This window comes from Cnephaeus nilssonii (assembly GCF_951640355.1).
Source record: "Cnephaeus nilssonii genome assembly, chromosome: 5".
NCBI lineage: Eukaryota > Metazoa > Chordata > Mammalia > Chiroptera > Vespertilionidae > Cnephaeus > Cnephaeus nilssonii.
In genome coordinates, this window is record NC_137076.1 from 41,592,003 (window position 1) to 41,614,650 (window position 22,648).

The 22,648-nt window shown below is 36.9% G+C and overlaps 1 protein-coding gene across 1 annotated transcript in view; it reads left to right on the forward strand.

The window, feature by feature from the left end:
* LOC307100198 (putative ATP-dependent RNA helicase DDX60) overlaps positions 1–22,648 on the forward strand; it is an 88,364-nt gene that overhangs the window by 17,107 nt on the left and 48,609 nt on the right. The window contains exons 7-15 of the mRNA XM_079772558.1: positions 1,575–1,745; positions 3,412–3,570; positions 5,065–5,206; positions 7,426–7,581; positions 8,639–8,747; positions 9,537–9,652; positions 12,129–12,295; positions 17,830–18,079; positions 19,828–19,985. Of these exons, the coding sequence (XP_079628684.1) occupies positions 1,575–1,745; positions 3,412–3,570; positions 5,065–5,206; positions 7,426–7,581; positions 8,639–8,747; positions 9,537–9,652; positions 12,129–12,295; positions 17,830–18,079; positions 19,828–19,985 (1,428 nt within the window). The remainder of the gene's footprint in view (positions 1–1,574; positions 1,746–3,411; positions 3,571–5,064; positions 5,207–7,425; positions 7,582–8,638; positions 8,748–9,536; positions 9,653–12,128; positions 12,296–17,829; positions 18,080–19,827; positions 19,986–22,648) is intronic.

The window sequence follows — 22,648 nt, forward strand, 5'->3', positions numbered from 1 at the left end:
CCTGCAACCCAGGTACGTGCCCTTCACCAGAATTGAACCCGGGACCCTCTGGTGCATGTGCCAACATCCTAACCACTGAGCTATGCTGGTTATCACATGGATTTTTAATAGGCATCACAAAATTAACATGGCTAAGTTTAAGACCTTGAGTCCAAACCCATTCCATTGAAATCTCCACATATCAGTTAATGTTATCTCTATGCTTATAGTTGTTCAGTATATAAACCTAGGAGGTATTTTTGACTTCACTCTTTCCCTCATACCCCCACCCAATCCACTAGTAAATCCTGTCACTGTACATCCTAAACCTGCCAAATTGTCATCTTTTCTATCACTATGACATTAGAGATTCTATCAAATCTTTCTTACATCAACCTACTTGTATTTCTGTTTCTGCTTTTGATCCCCTCTGACTTACTTTCTACACAGTAACCAGAGTGATCTTTTAAAAGTGTAAATCTAATATGGCACTACTCTGCTCAAAACTCAAAAGGCCATGTTATCAACCTTAAAATTCCTGCACACCTTACTTAGGATATAGACACTAGACAAACATTTAAAAAATATTTTTTATTGATTTCAAAGAGTAAGGGAGAGGGAGTGAGAAATAGAAACATCAATGATGAGAGAGAATCATTGATTGGCTGTCTCCTGCACGCCCCACACTAGGGATTGGTGCCCTGGCTGGGAATCGAACCGTGACCTACTGGTTCATAGGTTGACGCTCAACCACTGAACCACGCTGGCTGGGATAGACAAATATTTTTAAATGAATGAATTTAATATCCAGCCACAGATAGAAAAAAACTATCTTTTTAAAAATATTTTATTGATGTTTTACAGAGAGGAAGGTTGAGGGATAGAGAGTTAGAAATATCGATTAGAGAGAAACATCGGTCAGTTGCCAAGGTACATGCCCTTGACTAGAATCAAACCTGGGACCCTTCAGTCCACAGGCCGATGCTCTATCCACTGAGCCCAACCAGTTAGGGCAGGAAAACTCTCTTAAGTCTGCATCCTGTTCTTGTCTAGTTACTTTGTTGAACTTTTCAATTTCTTGCTCCTTTCCAACTTTCTCCAAAGCATGGAGGTTATAGTGATAATACTTTCAGGGACAATGGTTTATAATTATCAATTTATGAGAAGGTAGCTTTGAACATCAGGCAAATACATCATTTTTGCCTCAGTTGCCTCAGTGGCCACTGAAAATTGTCTGAACTGGCAACATTGAAGAATTTACAAGTTAATCATTCACGGACTTGCAAACTGGGTATGGCCTATTCAGTTTTGTTAGAGAGTATACAGATCAGAAGGAGAAATAGTTATTAATAATAAAATATACTTAGACCTAGCTAGATACACTCATTATCATTTCTCATTAAACGTTTTCCCAATTGTTCTGTTCTTCCTTAGGCATTTTAAAAATATTTTTCCTTAATTATTTGAAAGATTAAATTTTAGTAGTAATATTATTAGTGGGAAAAATTAAACTTCTTTTTCTAGGGTTAAATATCACCTGAGCTTTGAACCTTATCCCTTGTAATCACTAGGTCTTTAAAAAAATTTTATTGCAGATACATCAGACCTTGTCCTTGCTTCTCAATCAATGGCCTGAAGGAGCTGATGTAAGAAGTGTTGTCTGCTCTATTTCATGTGCTGTGACACTGAAACACTATAAAAAAATTTTACATGATGCCCAAGACTACGAAAACCTACACACCTGCACAGAAAATCATAACACACAGGTGGGATTCTTTCAAAATTAATTTAATTATTCAATGTTATTAAAAAATATTTATTATTAAAAGTATTACACATGTCCCTTTCCCCACTCCATTGACCTCTTCTAGCCCTCCCCGACACCCTTCCCCAGGCTTTCACTACCCTATTTTCTGTGTCCATAGGTTATGCATATATGCATACAAGTTCTTTGGTTGATCTCTTCCCACCCCCTACTCCCCACTTCCATCTGAGATGTAGCAATGCTTATGAGTAGTAGCTATAAGTATAAACAGAATATATGTGTTTGTCACATGTTTGTTGAATAAACAACGATAAATATATTGATCACATTCTTATAATGGCACACCGGGCTCTTGACAGACAAGTTAAGATAATTTTCTTTTTCTGGAATGAGCTTGTCACCTCTTTCTTCCCTGACCAAAGGACAAACATTGATTTCATTCTTGTTCTCAGCTGATCATCACTGTGGCTGAGAATGTCATAGACCAGTTTCAAGGCATGGGTGGTAGTGACATTCCACAGGAAATTTAGCATCTGTTGAACCTGGATAACTAATCATCTACCCTGGTGTGCAGAACCCATGATTTCTGTTAAGAATACCAACAACTATGCTGTACACCTGAAGCTAATCCTATATAATAAAAGGCTAATATGAAAATCAACTGAATGGTGGGATGACTGGTCGCTATGATGCACACTGAGCACCAAGGGGCAGATGCTCAACGCAGGAGCTGCCCCCTGGTGGTCAGTGCGCTCCCACAGGGGGAGCATTGCTCAGCCAGAAGCCCGGCTCATGGCTGGGGAGTGCAGAGGCAGTGGTGGGAGCCTCTCACCACCAGGTGATTAATAATAAAAATAAGCTTCTATTATTAATCAACATCACTATTATTATTTGTATTCTTTTTTTTTTCAATTGCTGTTGACATCCCAAGGGTTCCCGGACTGCAAAAGGGCACAGACCAGGCTGAGAGGTCCCCCTCCTCCCCCAAGTGCATGGATTTCATGCACTGGGCCTCTAGTATAAAATAATATTGAATGTCAACAGCAATTGAAAAATTAAAAAAAAAGAATACCAATAATAATAGTGATGTTGATTAATAATAGAAGCTAACTTTTACTGTTTTTATTATGTGCTAATGCCAGGTACCTTATATACAGTGTCGTTAAATCTTTACAGTGATTCTACTTAATAGATGAATAAGAGTCAAACAGCTAATTGGTGGCAAAGCTAGGCTACAAACCAAAGTTTGTTTTTTGTTTGTTTGTTTCCTGCTAGACTGCACTTCCTTAGTACACATAGGAATAGGTATGACAGTAAGAAACGTTATAACACTGCTTGCATTTCTACTTTGAGGTTGTAAATACATGCTAGCCATGCCTCCATGCAGGTGATCATCCTCAACTATGTTAAAAAATGAAAATACTAGATGCTCTAAATACTGGGCCTCATTTATTTGGAAAAGTTTTCACTTTTAAGCAAAATAATTAGTTATGCTGTTTAGAAAAAATTATATGCTTGTTAAATTTTTTCTTAAAACAAAATAATTGAATAGGAGTACATCTATCATGTGGGGACATTATGAGTAAGATGCTCTAAGATGCTGTTCTTGCATTTCTGAATGTTTACATTGCCTGTGTTTGATATTTCTCAATTCATGTTTTTTTCAGGACTCGAAGAAACCCCTAACACTAAAGGAAGCAGCAGATCTTTGCAGAATGCACTGTCTTAGTGTGATTTTCCTTCAACATTTACCCCTGTTTCAAAGAGCTAAGGGTAGAATTATTACTTATATTTGGGACAGAACACTTGTACCATTTCTAAGAATGGTATGTGAAATACATGGAATATCATAAATATTGCAAATTCAATAAGACAAACATTAGAAGGCAGAAAAATTTGATTTTTCTAATATTGCTTTTATTTCTGCATGCATCTAAAAATTACTGCCAGCAAACAATGCTTGTTTCTAGGAAAAATAGTCCTGTCATATATAAAAGTACTCAATGAGAATAAGTACTGCAACTCCATATAAAATGCTCCATACTTTGAAGAATTCCAAATACTTATACAGTTTCTTTGAAGAAACAACCATCTCTACTATTGATATATATATATAAAAGTAATAAATAAAAAATCGAGATCAATTGCATTGTTTGCATCCTATTATTAATTGAAACAGAGAAGAATGAATTTAAAAGTAATTTGTCAGTTATTTTGAATCTTTGTTTCCAAATTTAGCCTGGTGCTTCTGAGTTTGATATTTGTATAGTGCAGTGATTTTCAACCTTGTTCCTCTCATGGGGCACATAAACTGATTAGTAAAATTCTGTGGCACACCAAAAAACAATTTTGTTTTTTGCTGATCTGACAAAAAATAGGTATAATTTTGAATCATTTGCACCAGATGGCTATTGTTGTTATTTTTTAATTTGACAACCTAAGGGAAAGAGATCAGTGCCCTGACTAAATAGTCAGGTATTGCATGTTTTAAAAATTCTGGTGGCACACTGGTTGAAAATTGCTGGTATAGTGTATTGCAGTCTTATTTTGGATTAACACTTTAGCTCAAGAAAACAGTTGCATTTTGGAGAAAACTTTAACCACAGAAAATATTATATAATCTATTTTATTATACTTAAGTCTGCTAAGTAAAATTATTCTCATTATCTTTAGTATAGTTTGAGATAAAGGAATGATAAGGTACAGAAAGCTAAAACAGTCCCTTTGTGAGATATTGAGAAACCTATATAATATAATAAATTAAAGTACCGTTGTATGGCTGTAAAACTGCATTGTTGATTGTATTACCTAGTCATTGTCAGCACAATGGTATTATGCGTGCAGGTGACATTTTCATTATATATTTAAGAAATTCCATCTGATATGTCATTGTATTTTATTTAGGCCCTACCTCTTTAAATGATGCCATAAGCAACTTTTAATTGAAACTATAGAAATAATAATGAAGTACCCACTACTTTTCTATAATGACTATTATTTTGAGTCAATGAGGGCATATTTATTGTGACAAATTCAAAGTATCATTTCATTTAAGAGCTGCAAAGTATGTTGGAAGGTATAGATTGGCCATGCTATCTTACAGTTATAAAAAATGAAGCATAAATAAGGTAAGTCATTTGAATATAGTCATAGATTTTGTCAATGCCAGGACAGTTGTATTGTGTTTTCATATGTAGTCTAGTTCCTTTTTCTTGGGGTAAAGCATAGATCATGTTGAGGAAAGTTTAAGGAAGTCATGAACATTCTGGGAAGATTTTATATCATTAGGTCATGCCTCTTTCTCTTCTTTTTTTTTCCAGCTAGTTAGATGTCAATTTTTCATCTTAAAACAATTAAAAGCTAGGAATAATTGGAATGTGAATTTCACTGGCCTACCTGACTTAACTGATAATAGTTTGTGGAAAAATATTGCTTATTATTATGAAATTGAACATAATAGAGGTATGTTTTATTTTTAAATTTTTGTCTGTACTATAGGATAATTCTTTCTTATGTATATTTTCTATTGTTGATAGTATTACAGATGTCTCCTGTAGAGATATATTTTAAATAATTGTGTAGTTAAGTCTTTTATTTTTTTAGTGGGTGGGTGAGAATTGTATCTAACAAGCAATGGCAATGGGCTATTCATTGATTAACTACAATTGGCTAGGAAGCTTTCTTTGCAAATATTTTTTATTGAAAGTTTTTATTTCCACACTAGAGGCCTGGTGCACAAAATTCGTGCACGGGTTGGGGGGTTGTCCCTCAGCCCAGCCTGCACCCTCTCCAATCTGGGACCCCTCGAGGGATGTCTGACTGCAGTCGGACATCCCTCTAATAATCCAGGACTGCTGGCTCCCAACTGCATGCCTGCCTGCCTTCCTGATTGCTCCTAACCGCTTCTGCCTGCCAGCCTGATCACCCCCTAACCACTCCCCTGCCAGCCTTATTGATGCCTAACTGCTCCCCTGCCAGCCTGATTGCCCCTAACTGCCCTTCCCTGCAGGCCTGGTCACCCCCAACTTCCCTCCTCTGCTGGCCTGGTCACCCCTAACTGCCCTCCCCTGCAGGCTTGATCACCCCTAACTGCCCTCCCTTGCAAGCCTGGTCCCTCCCAACTGCCCTCCCCTGCTGGCCTTATCACCCACAACTGCTCTCCCCTGCGGGCCTGATCCCTCCCAACTGCCCTCCCCTGCTGGCCATCTTGTGGTGGCCATCTTGTGTCCACATGGGGGCAGCCATCTTTGACTACATGGGGGCAGCCATCCTGTGTGTTGGAGTGTCAATTTGCATATTACTCTTTTATTAGATAGGATGAGGTAAATGGTTCCATTGTGGACTTTATGAAATGTATGAGGCAATATCATTGTGGGGGGTAGTTTAAATAGGACTGTGGGAGCTACTCTTAGAGCACTACAATAAATGTTTCCATTTATTGTATACCTTTTATATATTGGATAATTTGTATATGTTATACAATGACACCATAGCTTTGCTGCTGATTGTTTTGGACAAGTTGTGTCAGGTTGGGATATTATGTGAAGAAATGAAGATGCACAGTTCAGAAGCCCTGCCTCACTACCTCCAGCATGACCTACAGAACACCTGATATTGATTCCTGGCTCCTTCACCCATCATGTTGGAGCCACGGGCTGGCTTCTCATTGGCCCATCTGGTTTTGTTAAGAGTGATAGAAAAATACAGCAACATGAGTAACAATTCAATATATATATTATGAGAACTACTCTAGTGAGAGACGGGGTGGTGAGGGAGGGAGGGAGAGAAGGAGAGGTGTTTTATTTTCCCCCCAAACATTGAAGATTTTTATTTTTTCACGTACATATGGAACAATAGGAAATCTGTTTCATTTTAAACTAAAACTGTCATTTTTTTTACATTCAGCAGCAAATAGTCTATATTACAGCAGAAGCAAATAGTTTAGTTTTTAAAATAGTCAGAGGTAGTGATTCCTAAACTTGCCTCAGTGTAAGAATCACCTCGGGTGCTTCTTAAAGAATGCAAACTCCTGGATGTCATCCCAGATTCATTGAATCACCGTCTTCTAGAACAGTGTTTTGGAAAATTGTATTTTTAATAAGTACTCTGAATAATCCTTAAGGTCAGGCAAGACAGGGAAAAGCTTCTGTAGTGGGAGTATAACACACGATGGGTGAGGGAATCTGAATTCCTAGTCTATTCCTCTGCTTACCAGCTTTTTATTTCTTAATTTAAATTCTTTATTGTTTAAAGTATTACATAAGTCTCCTTTTCCCCCCATGGACATCTCCACAGCTGCTTCCCCTCCCAGCACATGCCCTCACCCACCCCATCTGTATCCATTGGTTATGCTCATATGCATGCATACAAGTCCTTTGGTTGATCTCTTACCCCCTCACCCCTGCCTTCCCTCACAGGTTGGACAGTCTGTTCGATGCTTCTGTGACTCTGGTTTTAGAAAAAAGTCACACAAGTACAGAGAGTTCAAAGATATTTTACTTTCTTATAACATTAGTGACAAAATGAAAAATATGCCGGAGCCTATTCTGTTTTGTCCTAAGCCTCTACTATGAGATACTCCCAGACATACACTTATAACTCACATACTCATAAAACATAAAATACGGTGACTATCACTCAGATTTTAATTATTAATTTGAACATATTTTTCTTCTACCTAGGGCTCAATTTGGAATTGGGTAACACTTTGAAACAGGAATACGAGGAATTATGGAACACAGTCTTAACATTATCAGAGGAGGATGATTTTGGAGGATCTATGCCCGTGAGGACAACATCCAGACCATTTCTTACACAGAAAGAAACATCACCTAGAGGTGCTGACAAGTTTGAAACATTGATCTCATCCAGGACAGAAAAAGATGTGCAGTACAATCCATGTTTAGAAAATAAACCTGATCTTTTAAAGTCTTGTCTTTTTGCAGGCTTAGTCCTGCTGATTAGCTTCCATACCTGCACACCTTCTTTGCCTCCTCATTGCTCTTTTTATTTCTTTGCTTGCTTATTTATTTGTTTGTTTGTTTGTTTATTTATTGTGAGGTCATGAGAAAGAGAGCTGACTTTTACTAAATACCCATGCTGCGAGATGTGCTTAGCGGTTCATGTGAATTTTTAAATTTGTTTTTTAAAACAGCCCTACACATGATACAGTCAATCTCATTTTACAGATAAGATCTCGTGAAAGTATCTTCAACCACATAGTCAATTTATGGTATATGGTTAGAATGCAAATCTGTCTATTTCCACAGTCAGACATAGAAGGCATCCCAATAGTATCTTTCTTGTATTTTCTACAAAAAGTATAAGTTTGTTAAGGCTCATGTGAAGAAACCATCTTGTATGGAAATAGACCTGTGGGGATTATGATTGACAGGTTAAGACCAGCCTCTTTATGTGGAAAAATTTTATTTTGACTAAATGAAATATACAAAGGTATTTTTTAAAGTTTCAACTAATGAAAGAAACAAATTATTTTATTACTATTTCATTTTATTAGTACTGATTATTAAATTTGAAATATTTTTTATAAAACTTTATTTCTTTTGGACTATGGAAAAATAGGCATATTTCTTAACGTGGTTCAGAATAATTACTTGTCTTTTCTAGATTGTATAGTGATTTCTTCACTGTTTCTCAAATGCCATCAACTTTACTTGAAATAAAATTCACTCAATATACATTTACATTTGTGAATTAAATGGGTGTAATATAAAGTTGATCTAAACAACCTGATTTGCAACAATTCCATTGATGTATTATTTATTTTGAAAAAAAATGATGAAAATGTTTAATTTTGCTGTTTCACAAATATTTGCATCACATTGGTAAATTCTTAGAATTTTGTGTTCAAATATTAATTGTTTTTCTAAATAGTACCAGGATCAAATCAAGGAATTCATAAATTAGGACTCATTCCTCTGAAAGCTGAGATTATAGAAGTTTATGCTGGAGATATTTTGTCAGAACTACCTTTTCTAAGCAGGTATTTATGGAAAAATTTTGCCTGTTTGTAATTATCTATCTATCTATCTATCTATCTATCTATCTATCTATCCATCTATCTATCTGTCATCTACCTATTGATCACTATATCCAGTATAGTGAGTTAACTGGATTTATTGTTGCATTTATTGTACATATGTAAATTAAATTTCACATTGGGAGATAAATTTTCTTTACAATGTTAGTGAATTTTGCTTTATATTCAAGCAAGGAGGGTATTCAATTGTCTCTTTAAATATCAACTTCATGTTAGCAAGTCCTCAATTTATATTTCTAGGTTTTTTGCTCATTAACGTATTCTTAGCATCTAGAAGAGTATCTGGCACAAAACAGGAACTCAGTGAATATCTTGGTTCATGTGTGTCACTTACTCTCTATTTTTTTTTTCTCTGTGCTTGAAATATTTTACAAATACACGTACATACAAACAAACAAGCTAAAATAACCCAGAAGTGTCTCTCAACTTTAGAAATTTCATATCTTATAGGTAATGCTATATACACTTTATTTTTATTTGGTACCTAATTCAATCCCACATACAAATAAATTCTTAATACACACTTTTTATTGTTATAGAGATGACAATGCTACAGCTATCCCTGTTCACTTCTTGACTATTTCTTCATGACATATATTGTTTTAAAAACATACTTTGTTCATTTATAGTTATAAAATTAATGTTAGAGACTCATTAAATAAGCTCATGGCTTATAATAGAAACTGAAAAAAAATGTGTATTATAATGTATGCCTTTTTATTGTATTCCTAGTGATGACCCAGCTGTTACATCTCTTTCTAAGAAGAAAGAATTTGATGAACTCACACACTGGCATTCTTCTAGACCTCTCAGTGATGATTTTGAAAGGACAAAGTGCAATAGTGATGGTAAGTATAACTAATCGTCAACATTTTCTTTTTTTTTAAAATATATTTTATTGATTTTTTTACAGAGAGGAAGGGAGAGGGATAGAGAGTTAGAAACATCGATGAGAGAGAAACATCGATCAGCTGCCTCCTGCACACCCCCTACTGGGGATGTGCCCGCAACCAAGGTACATGCCCTTGACCGGAATCGAACCCGGGACCCTTCAGTCTGCAGGCCGACGCTCTATCCACTGAGCCAAACCGGTTTTGGCAACATTTTCAACATTCTTATCGATTAAATTGTATCTCACATATAAGAAAAAATGAGTCATCTGAGATTAGTGAAATCTAATTTATAGTCTTCTTCTCTCTCTCAGGCCAGCATACAAATGTCCAACATCTTTTACATCAGAACCAGGAAGAACTAGTTTCTATAATATGAAAAATGAGATTCCAATCAGTCTAATTGGGGTGGGGGAGTTGTTTTGTTGAGATGGGGAATCTTTTAAAGTTTTTTCTTAGGTTCCTACAACAAATTACTTTATATGTTATTATTAATGTAGCTTTAGTTCTTTGTTCTTCTCAATTAAACTTGCCTGTTGTATTGTCTCATGAGACCTAATACCTTCCTTAGTCACATTATATTTTCATTGTTTCTCCAAATTACTAATTATATTATTTGCTTCAAAATACTATTTAATAATTATTAATTAAGTGAAATAAGTAACAAATATTCAAATGATTTAGTAATTAATTTGGCAATTAAATATTATGGGCCACTATAGTTCTCTAATCTTGTTATCTTCTTGGAATGAAAACTGGTACAGGAAAATCACTTTAGGAAAAATTAAAAAATCAGTTGCACACCATTAGGATTCCCTATAGAGTGGGAAGTGGCAGCTGGATTGGTATTGCAGGACTCTGACATACTCATTCAGTGTCTATCCTATGAATTGAGAGATACTATATGTCTAGCTTTGGGCTGGGCTCCGGGAATCCAGCAGGGAACATGAAAGATATATTCTTGCTCTTGTAGTGCTCACAGTTTAGCAGGAATAGAAGATGTTAAACAAACCACTGCGGAGATACTTACTTAAAACTAGAGGCCCAGTGCACAAAATTCGTGCATGGGTAGGGTCCCTAGGCCTGGCTGGCGATCAGGGCCCATCAGGGCGTTCCAGCTGTTGGCCAGGGCCTTCCTTCATTCCTGGCCACCCCCTGATGGTCAGCACATGTCATAGCGAGTGATCGAACTCCCGGTCTCCTGGTCGAGCTCCCGAGGGGACACTTGGCATATTAGCCTTTTATATGTATAGATTATGATGACTACTACAATCAGGTGCAAAGGATAGGCTTGAGGGGTTGAGGAATTTTCAAACCAAATCTGAAAGATGAAGATAGTTATGCAGGTGTGGTAGTGGTGGGGGCCAATAAGGAAGTGGCCAGAAGGCCTGTAACACAGAGAGTGATGTGAGATGGGTCTGAATCATGCAGGCTTTAGTGAGGATTCTGAACAATAGAAAAGCAACAGGAAGCCACTAAGATGTTGGCCAGGGCCTTCCTTCATTCCTGGCCACCCCCTGATGGTCAGCACATGTCATAGCGAGTGATCGAACTCCCGGTCTCCTGGTCGAGCTCCTGAGGGGACACTTGGCGTATTAGCCTTTTACATGTATAGATTATGATGACTACTACAATCAGGTGCAAAGGATAGGCTTGAGGGGTTGAGGAATTTTCAAACCAAATCTGAAAGATGAAGATAGTTATGCAGGTGTGGTAGTGGTGGGGGCCAATAAGGAAGTAGCCAGAAGGCCTGTAACACAGAGAGTGATGTGAGATGGGTCTGAATCATGCAGGCTTTAGTGAGGATTCTGAACAATAGAAAAGCAACAGGAAGCCACTAAGATGTTCAAACCACATGAGCAACATGATTGGGTTATATTTCCTCCAGCAGCAGCATGGAGAAAGATACATTCTTTTTAGTTGTGTGCAGTACAGCTGCACATTACCTGGAATTTGATTAGCTGTTTTAGGCACATGTTTCTGACCTAATTTGGGGATAGTTTTCAGAGACCCTGTTTCTAAATTGGAAGCTCTTCCAGAGTGTTCGTGTCCTTTATTCTTGACACTACGTCCAGAGCCATCAAAAATGCCAAAGAGCTGAAGTTTCTTTTGCGGTTCTGATGTCCTAGAAGAAAAGGAAAGTGTAAGGTCACCATTGACTTATTCTATGGGATGTACCCATAATGCCTAGTAGGTTGTACTAAAGTGAAAATACAAATGACAAGACACTGATTTAGATTTTACCATGTTATTTAAATATGGCTCAAATAATTTGAGTTTCTCTATCTCAATCTCTAACATGTCTATAATTAGTGCAAGTTTTAAGTGTTTGCAAGTGTTTGTCAAAGCCTTTTTCACAAATGCTTTCTAAATGAAATTCTTATTTATAAAGAGCATTGTCAGAGTATTTTAACGATGTATTTATTTCCTACAGCTAAATCCAAAGGCGACAAAGAAAGAAGGGACATGCAGAAATTACATCATTTTTATCATGTCTTTGGAAAATCTTTGGTAGGAAGTAACAAATCAATAAGGATTATGAGAGGAAGTTCTCTGCCACCTCCAGAAAATTCTTCAGGACAAAAGAAAAAAACACACCAGGTACATTCTTGATCTGTTAGGTCTTGTGAGGATCCTACAGCTCAACTCATTCCATATGGGATCTTCATTAACAATATCGAGCATTGTGCACATGTGTTATCAGAGAAGTAAACAACCCCATTTTCTAAAAATAAATAATAACTGTCAAATCAAGTATACTCTAAATACTAACATGAATACTTTTAAAATACTCGTAAAATGAAAAAAAAAAGTATAATGATGCCTGGCCTGTGTAGCTCAGTCGTTGAGTGTCTACCTATGAACCAGGAGCAATTCCCAGTCAGAGCATAGGCCGAGGTTGTGGGCTCGATTCCTAGTAGAGGGCGTGCAGGAGGCAGCCAATCAATGATTCTCTCTCATCATTGATGTTTCTATCTTTCTCTCCCTCTCCCTTCCTCTCTGAAACCAATAAAGAAATATATATTTTTAAAAGTGTAATGAAGAAAACAAACTCCTAATAGGACTTTAACATTTTAGTGCATTTCCTTGTAGTCATTTTCTCTTCCTGTTATAAAAATTTTTTAAAACACATTTTTGTGGCTATATAATCTATAGTATGGCATGCTATTCTTTTGTTTAATGATTTATTTTGAAATGTAGAAAAACAGGTAAGAAAAAAGGGGAGAAAAGAAAAGTCTATACTTACATCCCGCAGATAAACACTATTAACATATTGACCTACAGTTTCATTTTTATTCATTATGTGCTTTTTTTCTTACAAAAAAGTCCCCCTATATACTTTTATTTCCCCACCATCAATATAAAATGGTCATTTTTCTGTGTCATTAAATATGCTTTCATCATAGCACATTGTTTTGAAAATTTAAACAGCTTTTTAAAAAAGATTATAAAGGTCAAACACATTCAATAAATTTAGATTATCTAGAAAAGTATCAAAAAATAAATAAAATTGTGCCACACTCCCACAGTTACTTTAAAAAACACACACACTTTTTTCTTTATTATTATGGCTGACACTATTACAGATGTTACCTTTTCCCCCATTTTTCCCATCTTCACCCATCCCACCCTCTCCCCTCCAGCCATCATCATATTGTTGTCTGTATCTATGGATTATGCATATATGTTCTGGGATTAATCTATCCACCTTCTTTCATTCAGTTCCCATCACCTCCTTCCTTTCTGCTAGCTGTCATTTTGTTCCATGTATCTATATCTTTGTTTCTATTTTGTTCATCAACTTATTGTGTTCATTAGATTCTCCATATAAGTGAGATCATACGATATCTGTCTTTCTCTGACTGAATTATTTCACTTAGCATAATACTCTCCAGGTCCATCCACGCTGTTACAAAAAAAAGATTTCCTTCTTTTTTAAGGCCGTATAGTATTCCATTGTGTAAATGTACCATAGCTTTTTTATCTACTCATGCACTGATGAACATTCAGGCTGTTTCCAGATCTTAGCTATCTATATATATAAAAGGCTAATATGCTAAGTGTCTCTCCTATCTTCTAACTGGTCCCTATGATGCACACTGACCACCAGGGGGCAGACACTCAACACAGGAGCTGCTGAGCTGCAGTGACATGGCAGCAGTGGTTCTCAGGTGACTCACCCCGAAACCATAGAGGAGGGAGCTCAATTTCACCTTCGGTCATGGGTTATGTTGTTGCTGGGGCACTGTCGGCCCCGAATCTGGTTTACTGCACACTTGCATTTGTGTTCCACACCCTGGATGATAGCAACTTTGCAGAGTGCCCTCTCTCACTCCGGGACCCCGCAGGGGATGTTGGAGAGCCATTTTTGGCCAGACCCCCACAGGCCAGGCTAAGGGTCGCCACCTGCCAGAGGGACCCCGCTCACTCTGCAGATGCCCAGGAGGGAGAGACTGTGGGAGGTTGGCTCCAGGGCATGTCCAGCCCATCTCACCCAGTCTCACCCCCAGACCAGCTTCTAATTAATTTCCTTTCAATGTGCACGAATCCATGCATGGGGTCACTATTTGTAATAACACTGCTATGAACATAGGGGTGCATATATTCTTTCTGGTTGGTGTTTGAGGATTCTTAGGATATATTCCCAGAAGTGAGATTACTGGGTAAAAAGGAAGTTCCATTTTTAATTTAAAAAAATATTTTTATTGATTTTTTAGAGAGAGAGAGGGAGAGAGAAAAACATCAGTGTGAGAACAGAACATCGATCATCTGCCTCCTGACCAGGAATTTCAGGGGTAACCTTTTGGTACACCGTCCAGGGCTCCATTTTTAATTTTTTGAAGTAACTCCATACTGTTTTCCACAGTGGCTGCATTAGCATTCCCACCAGCAATGCACTAGGGTTCCATTGTCTCCACATCCTTGCCAGCACTATTGTTTGCTGATTTACTGATGGTAGCATTCTGGCAGGTGTGAGGAGATATTTCATTGTGGTTTTAACTTGCATCTCTCTGATGATTAATGACATTGAGCATTTTTCATATGTCTATTGGCCATCAGTATGTCCTCTTTGGAGATGTGTATATTCAGGTCCTTTATCCATTTCTAAAAATTGTATTTTTATTATTGATTTCAGAAAGGAAGAGAGAGGGAGAGAGAGATATAAACATCAGCGATGAAAGAGAAATCATCTATTGGCTGCCTCCTGCACACACCACACTGGAGATAGAGTCTGCAACCTGGGCATGTGCCCTGACCAGGAATCAAACCATGACCTCCTGGTTCATAGGTCAATGCTCTACCACTGTGCAACACCAGCCGAGTCATTTGTCCATTTTTTAAATTGAGTTGTTTGTCTTCCTGGTGTTGAGTTGTATAGTTATTATTTATTTACTTACTTATTTATTTATTCATTTCCATCTCCATTTGTCCTCCTACACCCTCATCCATCTCCACCCCCCATCCCTATTGTCTAGCAAATATACACACAAACAATTTTAAAATTTACATATGGTTTTATAATTTTTTCCTATTAATGTGTTTTGAAGAACTTTTTATTTCAAACTAGGAATAAGCTTTAAAAGTATTTTTCTTAATATTCCATAATATATTTATCTTTCCATTTTTAATAGTTATGTTTCCATTATTTTACCATTATAATCTGTGCTGTGATAAGCATACTTTTATCAGAATCTCTCTATACTTTTTTAATTACGTAGAGGATTGTTGGATCAAAGACTATGAAAAATTTTAGGGTTTTTGATATATATTTGATATTCATTTTAATATACATTCTCATATAAGAGGGCTGTCCAAAATTTTATTCTTATTTTCACATGAATACAAATAATAATACATTATTGATTTACCAAACTCTTATGTGAAAAAAACTGTGCTGAGTTACATAGTGAGTCATCGACCCAGGATGTGCCCGAGAGCCTGCCTGTTTATCCATTCAGCTGTAAGTGATTAGCATCATCAGTGTATCAGAGTGCTTGTTTTCTTCTTAATTCCTCTCAATCAGAGGTTTTCATCTCAATTCTTTGAACACCAGTGATATGAGCATCTTTCCAAAATTTTGAGTCCACTTGTGTTTGTTCTCCTCTGAATTTCTTTTATGTCCTTTACTATTGCTTATTCATTGCTAAGAGCTATTTACAACATCACATCTTTGTCATATATGTTTAAAATATTTTCTTAGTCTTTATTCTCTATTTTGTGCCTAAGGAAGTTCATTTTTTCTGGATGTTATTGATGTCGACCTCTCTCTCCAGGGATATCTTTTTACCTCTGGTTAGGCTGCGTCACTCCCAGGAGGAGTTAACATCACTTAATTGGTACTCTGGAGTTCCTGAGATGGTCCATTGTCTTCATATTGTGGAGGTGGAAGGTGAAGGGGAGTTAAAGAAGGACATGACCTGAGTTCTGGACAAGAAAGTTTGTTACAGCGATTGGCTGTGGCAACATTCTCGTTTGCATACTGTAGTCCAGATATTACAATTTTAGATATGATGACTTTGAACCCCTTTTCGACTTATTACTTTTCTTCTTGGAATCACTGAGCAAAAGTTACATTGATTTTTCTATAAAGTATAGCATGCTACTCTCCTGGCCAATTTTCGTAATTATACCACACTTAGCCTAGTTTAAGAAAAGATATATATCCTAGTTGGATATTAGTTTGAAATGGTTTTTCTTAGACCCAACCTCACAGATTTGGAATGCCAGAAGACTGTTTTTCAGCATATAGATTAATAAAATAATAGCTGAAGAGATTAGCTAAAGAATATATATATATATATATATATATATATATATATATATATATATCCTGTGGACACAGACAACAGTATGGTGATGGCCAGAGGGAGGGGGGATAGGGGCTGGATGGACATGGCCAAAGGCAGGGGAAATGCAGGACATTTGTAATAGTGTCAACAATAAAAAAAGTAAGCCCAGCCAATGTGGTTCAGTGGTTAAGCATTGATCTATGAACCAGGAGGTCAGGGTTTGATTCCAGTCAGGGTACATGCCAGGGTTGCAGGTTGTGGGCTTGATCCCCAGTGTGGGGCATTGCAGGAGGCAGCCAATCAGTGATTCTCTCTTATCATTGATGTTTCGATCTCCCCCTCCCTCTCCCTTCCTCTCTGAAATCAATAAAATATATATTTTTAAAAAACAATAAAAAGTAAGAAAAGAAAGAAAGTGATAGTTGAAGATAGAAAGAAGAAAGAAGGGGATGTTGAATTATCGTGCCTGTATAAATATAGGTGTTTACATTTAATTATTCAGGACCCCTAAGGTCCTCTGTGATGCTCTACTTCAATGTGCTAAGTAGTGAACTAGCGGCTTAAGATATTAAATACTTCTTTCAAAAAACATCGTATTGAAAGATGTTCTCTTTTTGCCACATCTACTGAGAAGAGGAAGACCATTCTCAGCAATCAGACTGTCGACATTCCAGAAAATGCGGACCTCACTGTGAAGGGACACACAGTTGTTATGAAAGGCCCCAGGCACCCTGCAAAGGGACGTCAAACACATCAATGTAGAACTCAGTCTCCTTGGAGAGAAAAAGAAGAGGCTCCAGATTGTCCAAGTAGTGGGAAATAGAGAGGAATCGGCTGCTATTTGCACTATCTGTAGTCACTACGGAAGATGAGCAAGGGTGTTATGCTGGGCTTCTGTCACAGAGCAAGGCCTTTCATACTCACTTCCCCATTGAGGTTGTTATTCGGGAAGATGGTTCCCTTGTTGAAATTGGAAATCTCTTGGGTGAAAAGTGTATCTGCAAAGTTCAGATGAATATCTCTATCTCAGAAATAGGAGTTAATTCTTGAAGGAAATGACATTGAACTTGTATTAAATTTAGCTGCTTTGATTCAGCAAACCAGATAGTTAAAAACAAGATTATCCAAAAAGAATTTTGGATGGTATCTATGTTTCTAAAAAGGGAAGAGTTCAGCAGACTGATGAATATGATCTAAGTTGTCCAGCTGTAGAAACAGCAAGATGCCAAATGATTCCTCAGACTTCTTTGTGACATTTAAAAGCTGTGTATTGGGGGGAAAAAGCAAATGTATTATCGTGGAAATGTTTGTATTATTGTTAATTTTTCTTATTTCTTTTTAAAGACAAATGCAGAAAAATTTATTGAGGAAAACCAAAAGAGACAGCTTGCTAAACTAGAGAAAAAAGAGGAAGAAAGATGGAAAAACTTGTCAGTATATATTGAAAAGGAAATGAAAGAAAATCCTAATTCTGGAATAAAAAAACTAGAAGATTTTCTCCAAACATGCCCTGTTAAGTCTGTAAAATTTGCTGCAGAAATGGTAGGATTAGATGCCTGTTTCAAATTATGGATGGAATGCTGTTTAAAACCAGGTACATAAAATACAAATTTTAGAAATACCTTGAAATAAAAGGTCAGTAAGAACAGAGCAAAAGAATTGATACTGGCCACATATACTGATTTTTCTGGTTTGTATGATTTCGGAAACTTTTGATGTCTAAAGGGTAAGAAGATTTCCTTTTGTTTGATTCACTAATAACATGGCTATGTGTGAATGTGATGGGTATTGGTGAATAGATTTCACCTGAAATTCAATTAAGTAAACAGTTCTTCAAGGTCAGTCATGAGTTGAGTACCTTATTAGGTGTCCATGGGCTTCCGACCAGAAGAACATAGGACCTGCTCTGAAGGTGCTTAATGATAGTCTCCTAAGGGACTTAGGCACATGCTGAACTAACTGCAACATAGTGTTGATAACCACAACCAAAGCTATATGCAGTACATTTTCATGTAAAGTCATCTGTAGGTTCTGTGACTTTAAAAAAATCAATGTATAGTGAAACTAATTTTACTACAGGCTAATTGATATTAACTGGAGTTAAGTTCCTAAGGCACCTCGTTAACATTATAATGAAATGATGTTGAATAAAATATTATTCGATGGCCTAGCATATATAGGGTGTCCCAAAAAATGTATACACGTTTTGAATAATTACAAAGGCAGTGTTTATTAAAATGCATTGCATTTTCAAAATTGAGCTATTAGCTGTTAAAATGTATATACATTTTTGGGGGGACACCTTGTATATGTATATAAATTCTCACAATTCTCTGAGGTGGTTCCATTACCCTAATATTACATGTAAGAAATTGAAGTTCTAGGAGAACAAATTACATGCCCAAATGTCAGTGACAGAGCAAGAACTATAATATAGCATCCTTACTCCAAGAGGTATGCACAAATTAAATAATTAGTAAATTTGGGCACAACAGTGTTTGGGTGAGAACCAGAAAATGAATATTTTTATTGGAGAGAAAATGAAAGATATTTATCTTTTAATTGTTTTCACAGGAAAGTAAATATTAAAAGAAAAAAACATGTTGCCCTGGCCAGTGTTGCTAAGTGGTTAGAGCACCGGCCTGCTTAAAGGGTTGAGGGTTTGATTCCTAGTCAAGGGTACCTACCTAAGGTTGCATGTGAGAGGCAACCAATCGATGTGTCTCTCTCACATTGATGTTTCTCTCTCTCCTCCCTCTCTCCCACTCTCTGTAAAAATCAATGGAAATATATTCTTGGGTGAGGATTAACAACAACAAAAAGAATAAAAAATGTCCATTCACTCATTCTCCATATTAATTCTTATGGTTAATAATAACTGCTGCCATTATTGTATCATTTTTATATAAATTAATTTATTTAATCCTTATAAAGCGTATGAGGTGAGACCTAATATTAGTATCCCCAATTTCTATAAAAAGAAAATAAAGTTTAGAAATGGAACTTTTCAAGTTCCCAAATCAAGTACGGGCAAGTTAAAATTGAATTTCAGATAAATAGCAAATTTTTTTTTTTACTATAAGTAAATGTCATGAATATATATCTCAAACTGTATCGCCTGTATTTTTATTTGCTAAAGCTGGCAATTCTACTCTTACTTGAGGCCACCCTCTTAACTGTAATGTAATTGACTAGTAACTATGAATTCCTCAGTTATTATCAGTGATTCATATGATTATGCTTTCCTTATCCTGCAATAAAATTAAATCAGATTTGGGGTTTTACTATCAATATCTTGTATAACATGTTATGTATGACAATTTTTCTTTTAAACTGAAACAGAATCCAGAGATATGAACATAGTAATTAACTTGATGAAAATAATTCATATAATCTATCAAAAATATTCAGAACTATTAAAAAATACAGATCAACGAAAATTAGCCAAATATTTAAAATATGTTGGATTTGACAACTTGGCACACTCATTATATCCTCAGGTAGGTGCTATAGAAAATATTACGTGACATTCATATATGTGTGTGTGTAAAATATTCTATGGAATGTTTTCAGAATTAACGTCTATTAGATTAAATTGATGATTAGCTATGTATCATCCTGTATATACACAGATCTAATAATTTTTATGGATGTGTTTTTACATAGAATAAATGTTTTATTTGTACTAAGGGTGCTATGGTCTAAATGTTTGTGTCTCCCTTCGCAAATTCATATATTAAAATTTAAACTCCTAGAGTGGTGGTATTTGAAACTGGAGCCTTTGGAAGGTATTAGGTCATGAGGGTGGAGCCCTCACTAACAGTATTAGTGCCCTTAAAAAGAGACTCCACATTAAGGCGGCTAGGAAGGACTGAGCGCCATGTTGGCAATTTACTCTTAAAGGTTCCAGACAGAAGGTTCTATATACTGAACTTGCAACTTTTCTGAAAGTTTAAGATTGATTTTAAATAAAAATGTATTAATGAACACACACACACACACACACACACACACACACACACACACACGGACCCCAGAAAGCTAGCTCCTTTTTTTGTCATATGCAAAAAGATGGCCAATGTAAGGGAGGCTCTCAGCAGACACCAAATCTGCTATGAGAAGAAAATGTTGTTTACAAGCCATCCAGTTATGCTTCTAGCAACCTGAATGGATTAAGCATAGGGGCTCCTCATTTTACTTAGAGTAAATTTTTTTATCAAAGCCAAGTGATAACTTTAAAAAAAACAATGTAACTGCCAAAGAAGGTTGTTCTAGTATGGACTTCAGAGATATTGGAAATATTTGTCTTGATTTATGGGGATATTTGCTTTACTTAGTTCATCTGAATAATACTTTGTTAATATGAAAATATATTTTATACAATTATTAAATGTTACATTCACACTAAAACAAAGGTTAAAAAAGAATGCAAAGATTCACTTAGATCAGGGGAAACTTAATTTTTCCCCTAGGAAAATTTTGCTTACAATTATTTCTATTTGATGTTCTTCCATATATTGACTCCTTTAAACCTCTTCTTTGTTTTCAGCTGTTACTTCAAAAGAATGTGTTTGAAGAGAAAATGTTTTTTAAGTCAAAATACCCCTCAAATAATGACTTGAGAGCCATGAGATAGTATATTTAGAAATGAGGCAGCTGCACTTGTGTTATTGCTTGATCTTGGTCAAGTGGACATGCATTTAGTTCCTAGAGGAAGGGAAGGGGGTGGGGGCAAGGACAGCCACCCAGGTTGACTGCCAGAAAGATGTATAGTTAGCCCTGCATTTCCTTCTGAACTAGTTCTTCCTTGAATGCTCTATAACTTTTCCAAGTCTTCATACTGACCCACCACAGAGATCTAGCCTTTTGCTCGTTTGCCCAGTCCTGAAGAATGCTAACAGGATCTGTAAATCCTTTCTGGCTGCATCTTGTTCCCATAATCTCAGGATGCCTTGGGGCCACTCCTGGGCAATCCTGTAGACCTGATGGGAGAGCTCTCCCAGGTGGTTTTTGTTCTCCTCTATCATACTTCACATCCAGCATGGCCAAAGCCCTGCCTTTTGATTACCCAAGTGCCATAGCTAAAATTCAACTGCAATATTTAACAAGGCTTTTGAAGCCTTGTGATATAGAAATGCATTACACTACAGCAAAATATTTCAATGCAGAATGTAAAATGAGTTAATAACCTAGGTCCAACCACAGTATGGACATATCTTTCTTTGGTTGTTCTATCTGTACCTCATATTGGAAGAGTATAGGTCATATTTCCCACTGAGGGAGAGCTGTTTTTCTACTCCTTTGAGAGACCTGAGAAATTGGGGGTCGGGGGGAGAAGTTTTCCAAAACAAATTCACAAGCTCCAGGAAAGTAATTCTTTCTTAAGATAATAATAATAATAATAATAATAATAATAATAATAATAATCCTATATAATAAGAGAGAAATATGCAAATTAGTCCAGGACATCACATCCAGCTCATGGCACGTCCCCAGCCCCAGTGGAGAGACACCACACACCAGGGCTGGGGCGGGCTCCGAGCTGCCAAGGCCCCAGCCCCTGCACCGCCCAACTCCAAGGCCACTCCTACAGGGGGTTTGCGGGCAGTCACGCCACACTGCCCTGGGAGCCTTCCTGCCCTGGGAGCAAGGCCCCCGGTGGGAGTGCGGCACCACCCAGCTCTGAGGCTACTCCCGCGGGGGGTTCGCAAGCAGGCACGCCTCGCCGCCTGCCCTGGGAGCAAGGCCCCCAGCAAACCCGTGGACCTGCCCAGGGGGGCGTGCTCCGAGCTGCCTCAGCCAGACTGTGGCTTAGGCCTGCTAAGATGTCAGTAGGACATCCCCTGAAAGCTCCCAGACTGTGAGAGGGGGCAGGCTGGGCTGAGGGACACCTACCCAGTGCACAAATTTTGTGCACTGGGCCTCTAGTAGTAACAATAAAATAATAATAATAATAAACCTAGATGATAGACAGAATTGTAGCTCCTCACTATTTCCAACTCTAGATCTGGAGTTTCTTCTCCAGCTCTGAAATAGGGTATTTGCTTTATTATTGCATGACCAAAGCAATTACATTTTTTATTTTTTCTTAAACAAGAAAGTAAGTAGAAAAAATGCTGGTAATTTAAATTTTTTAACTAACCCAGTCAGTGTGCTCAGTGGT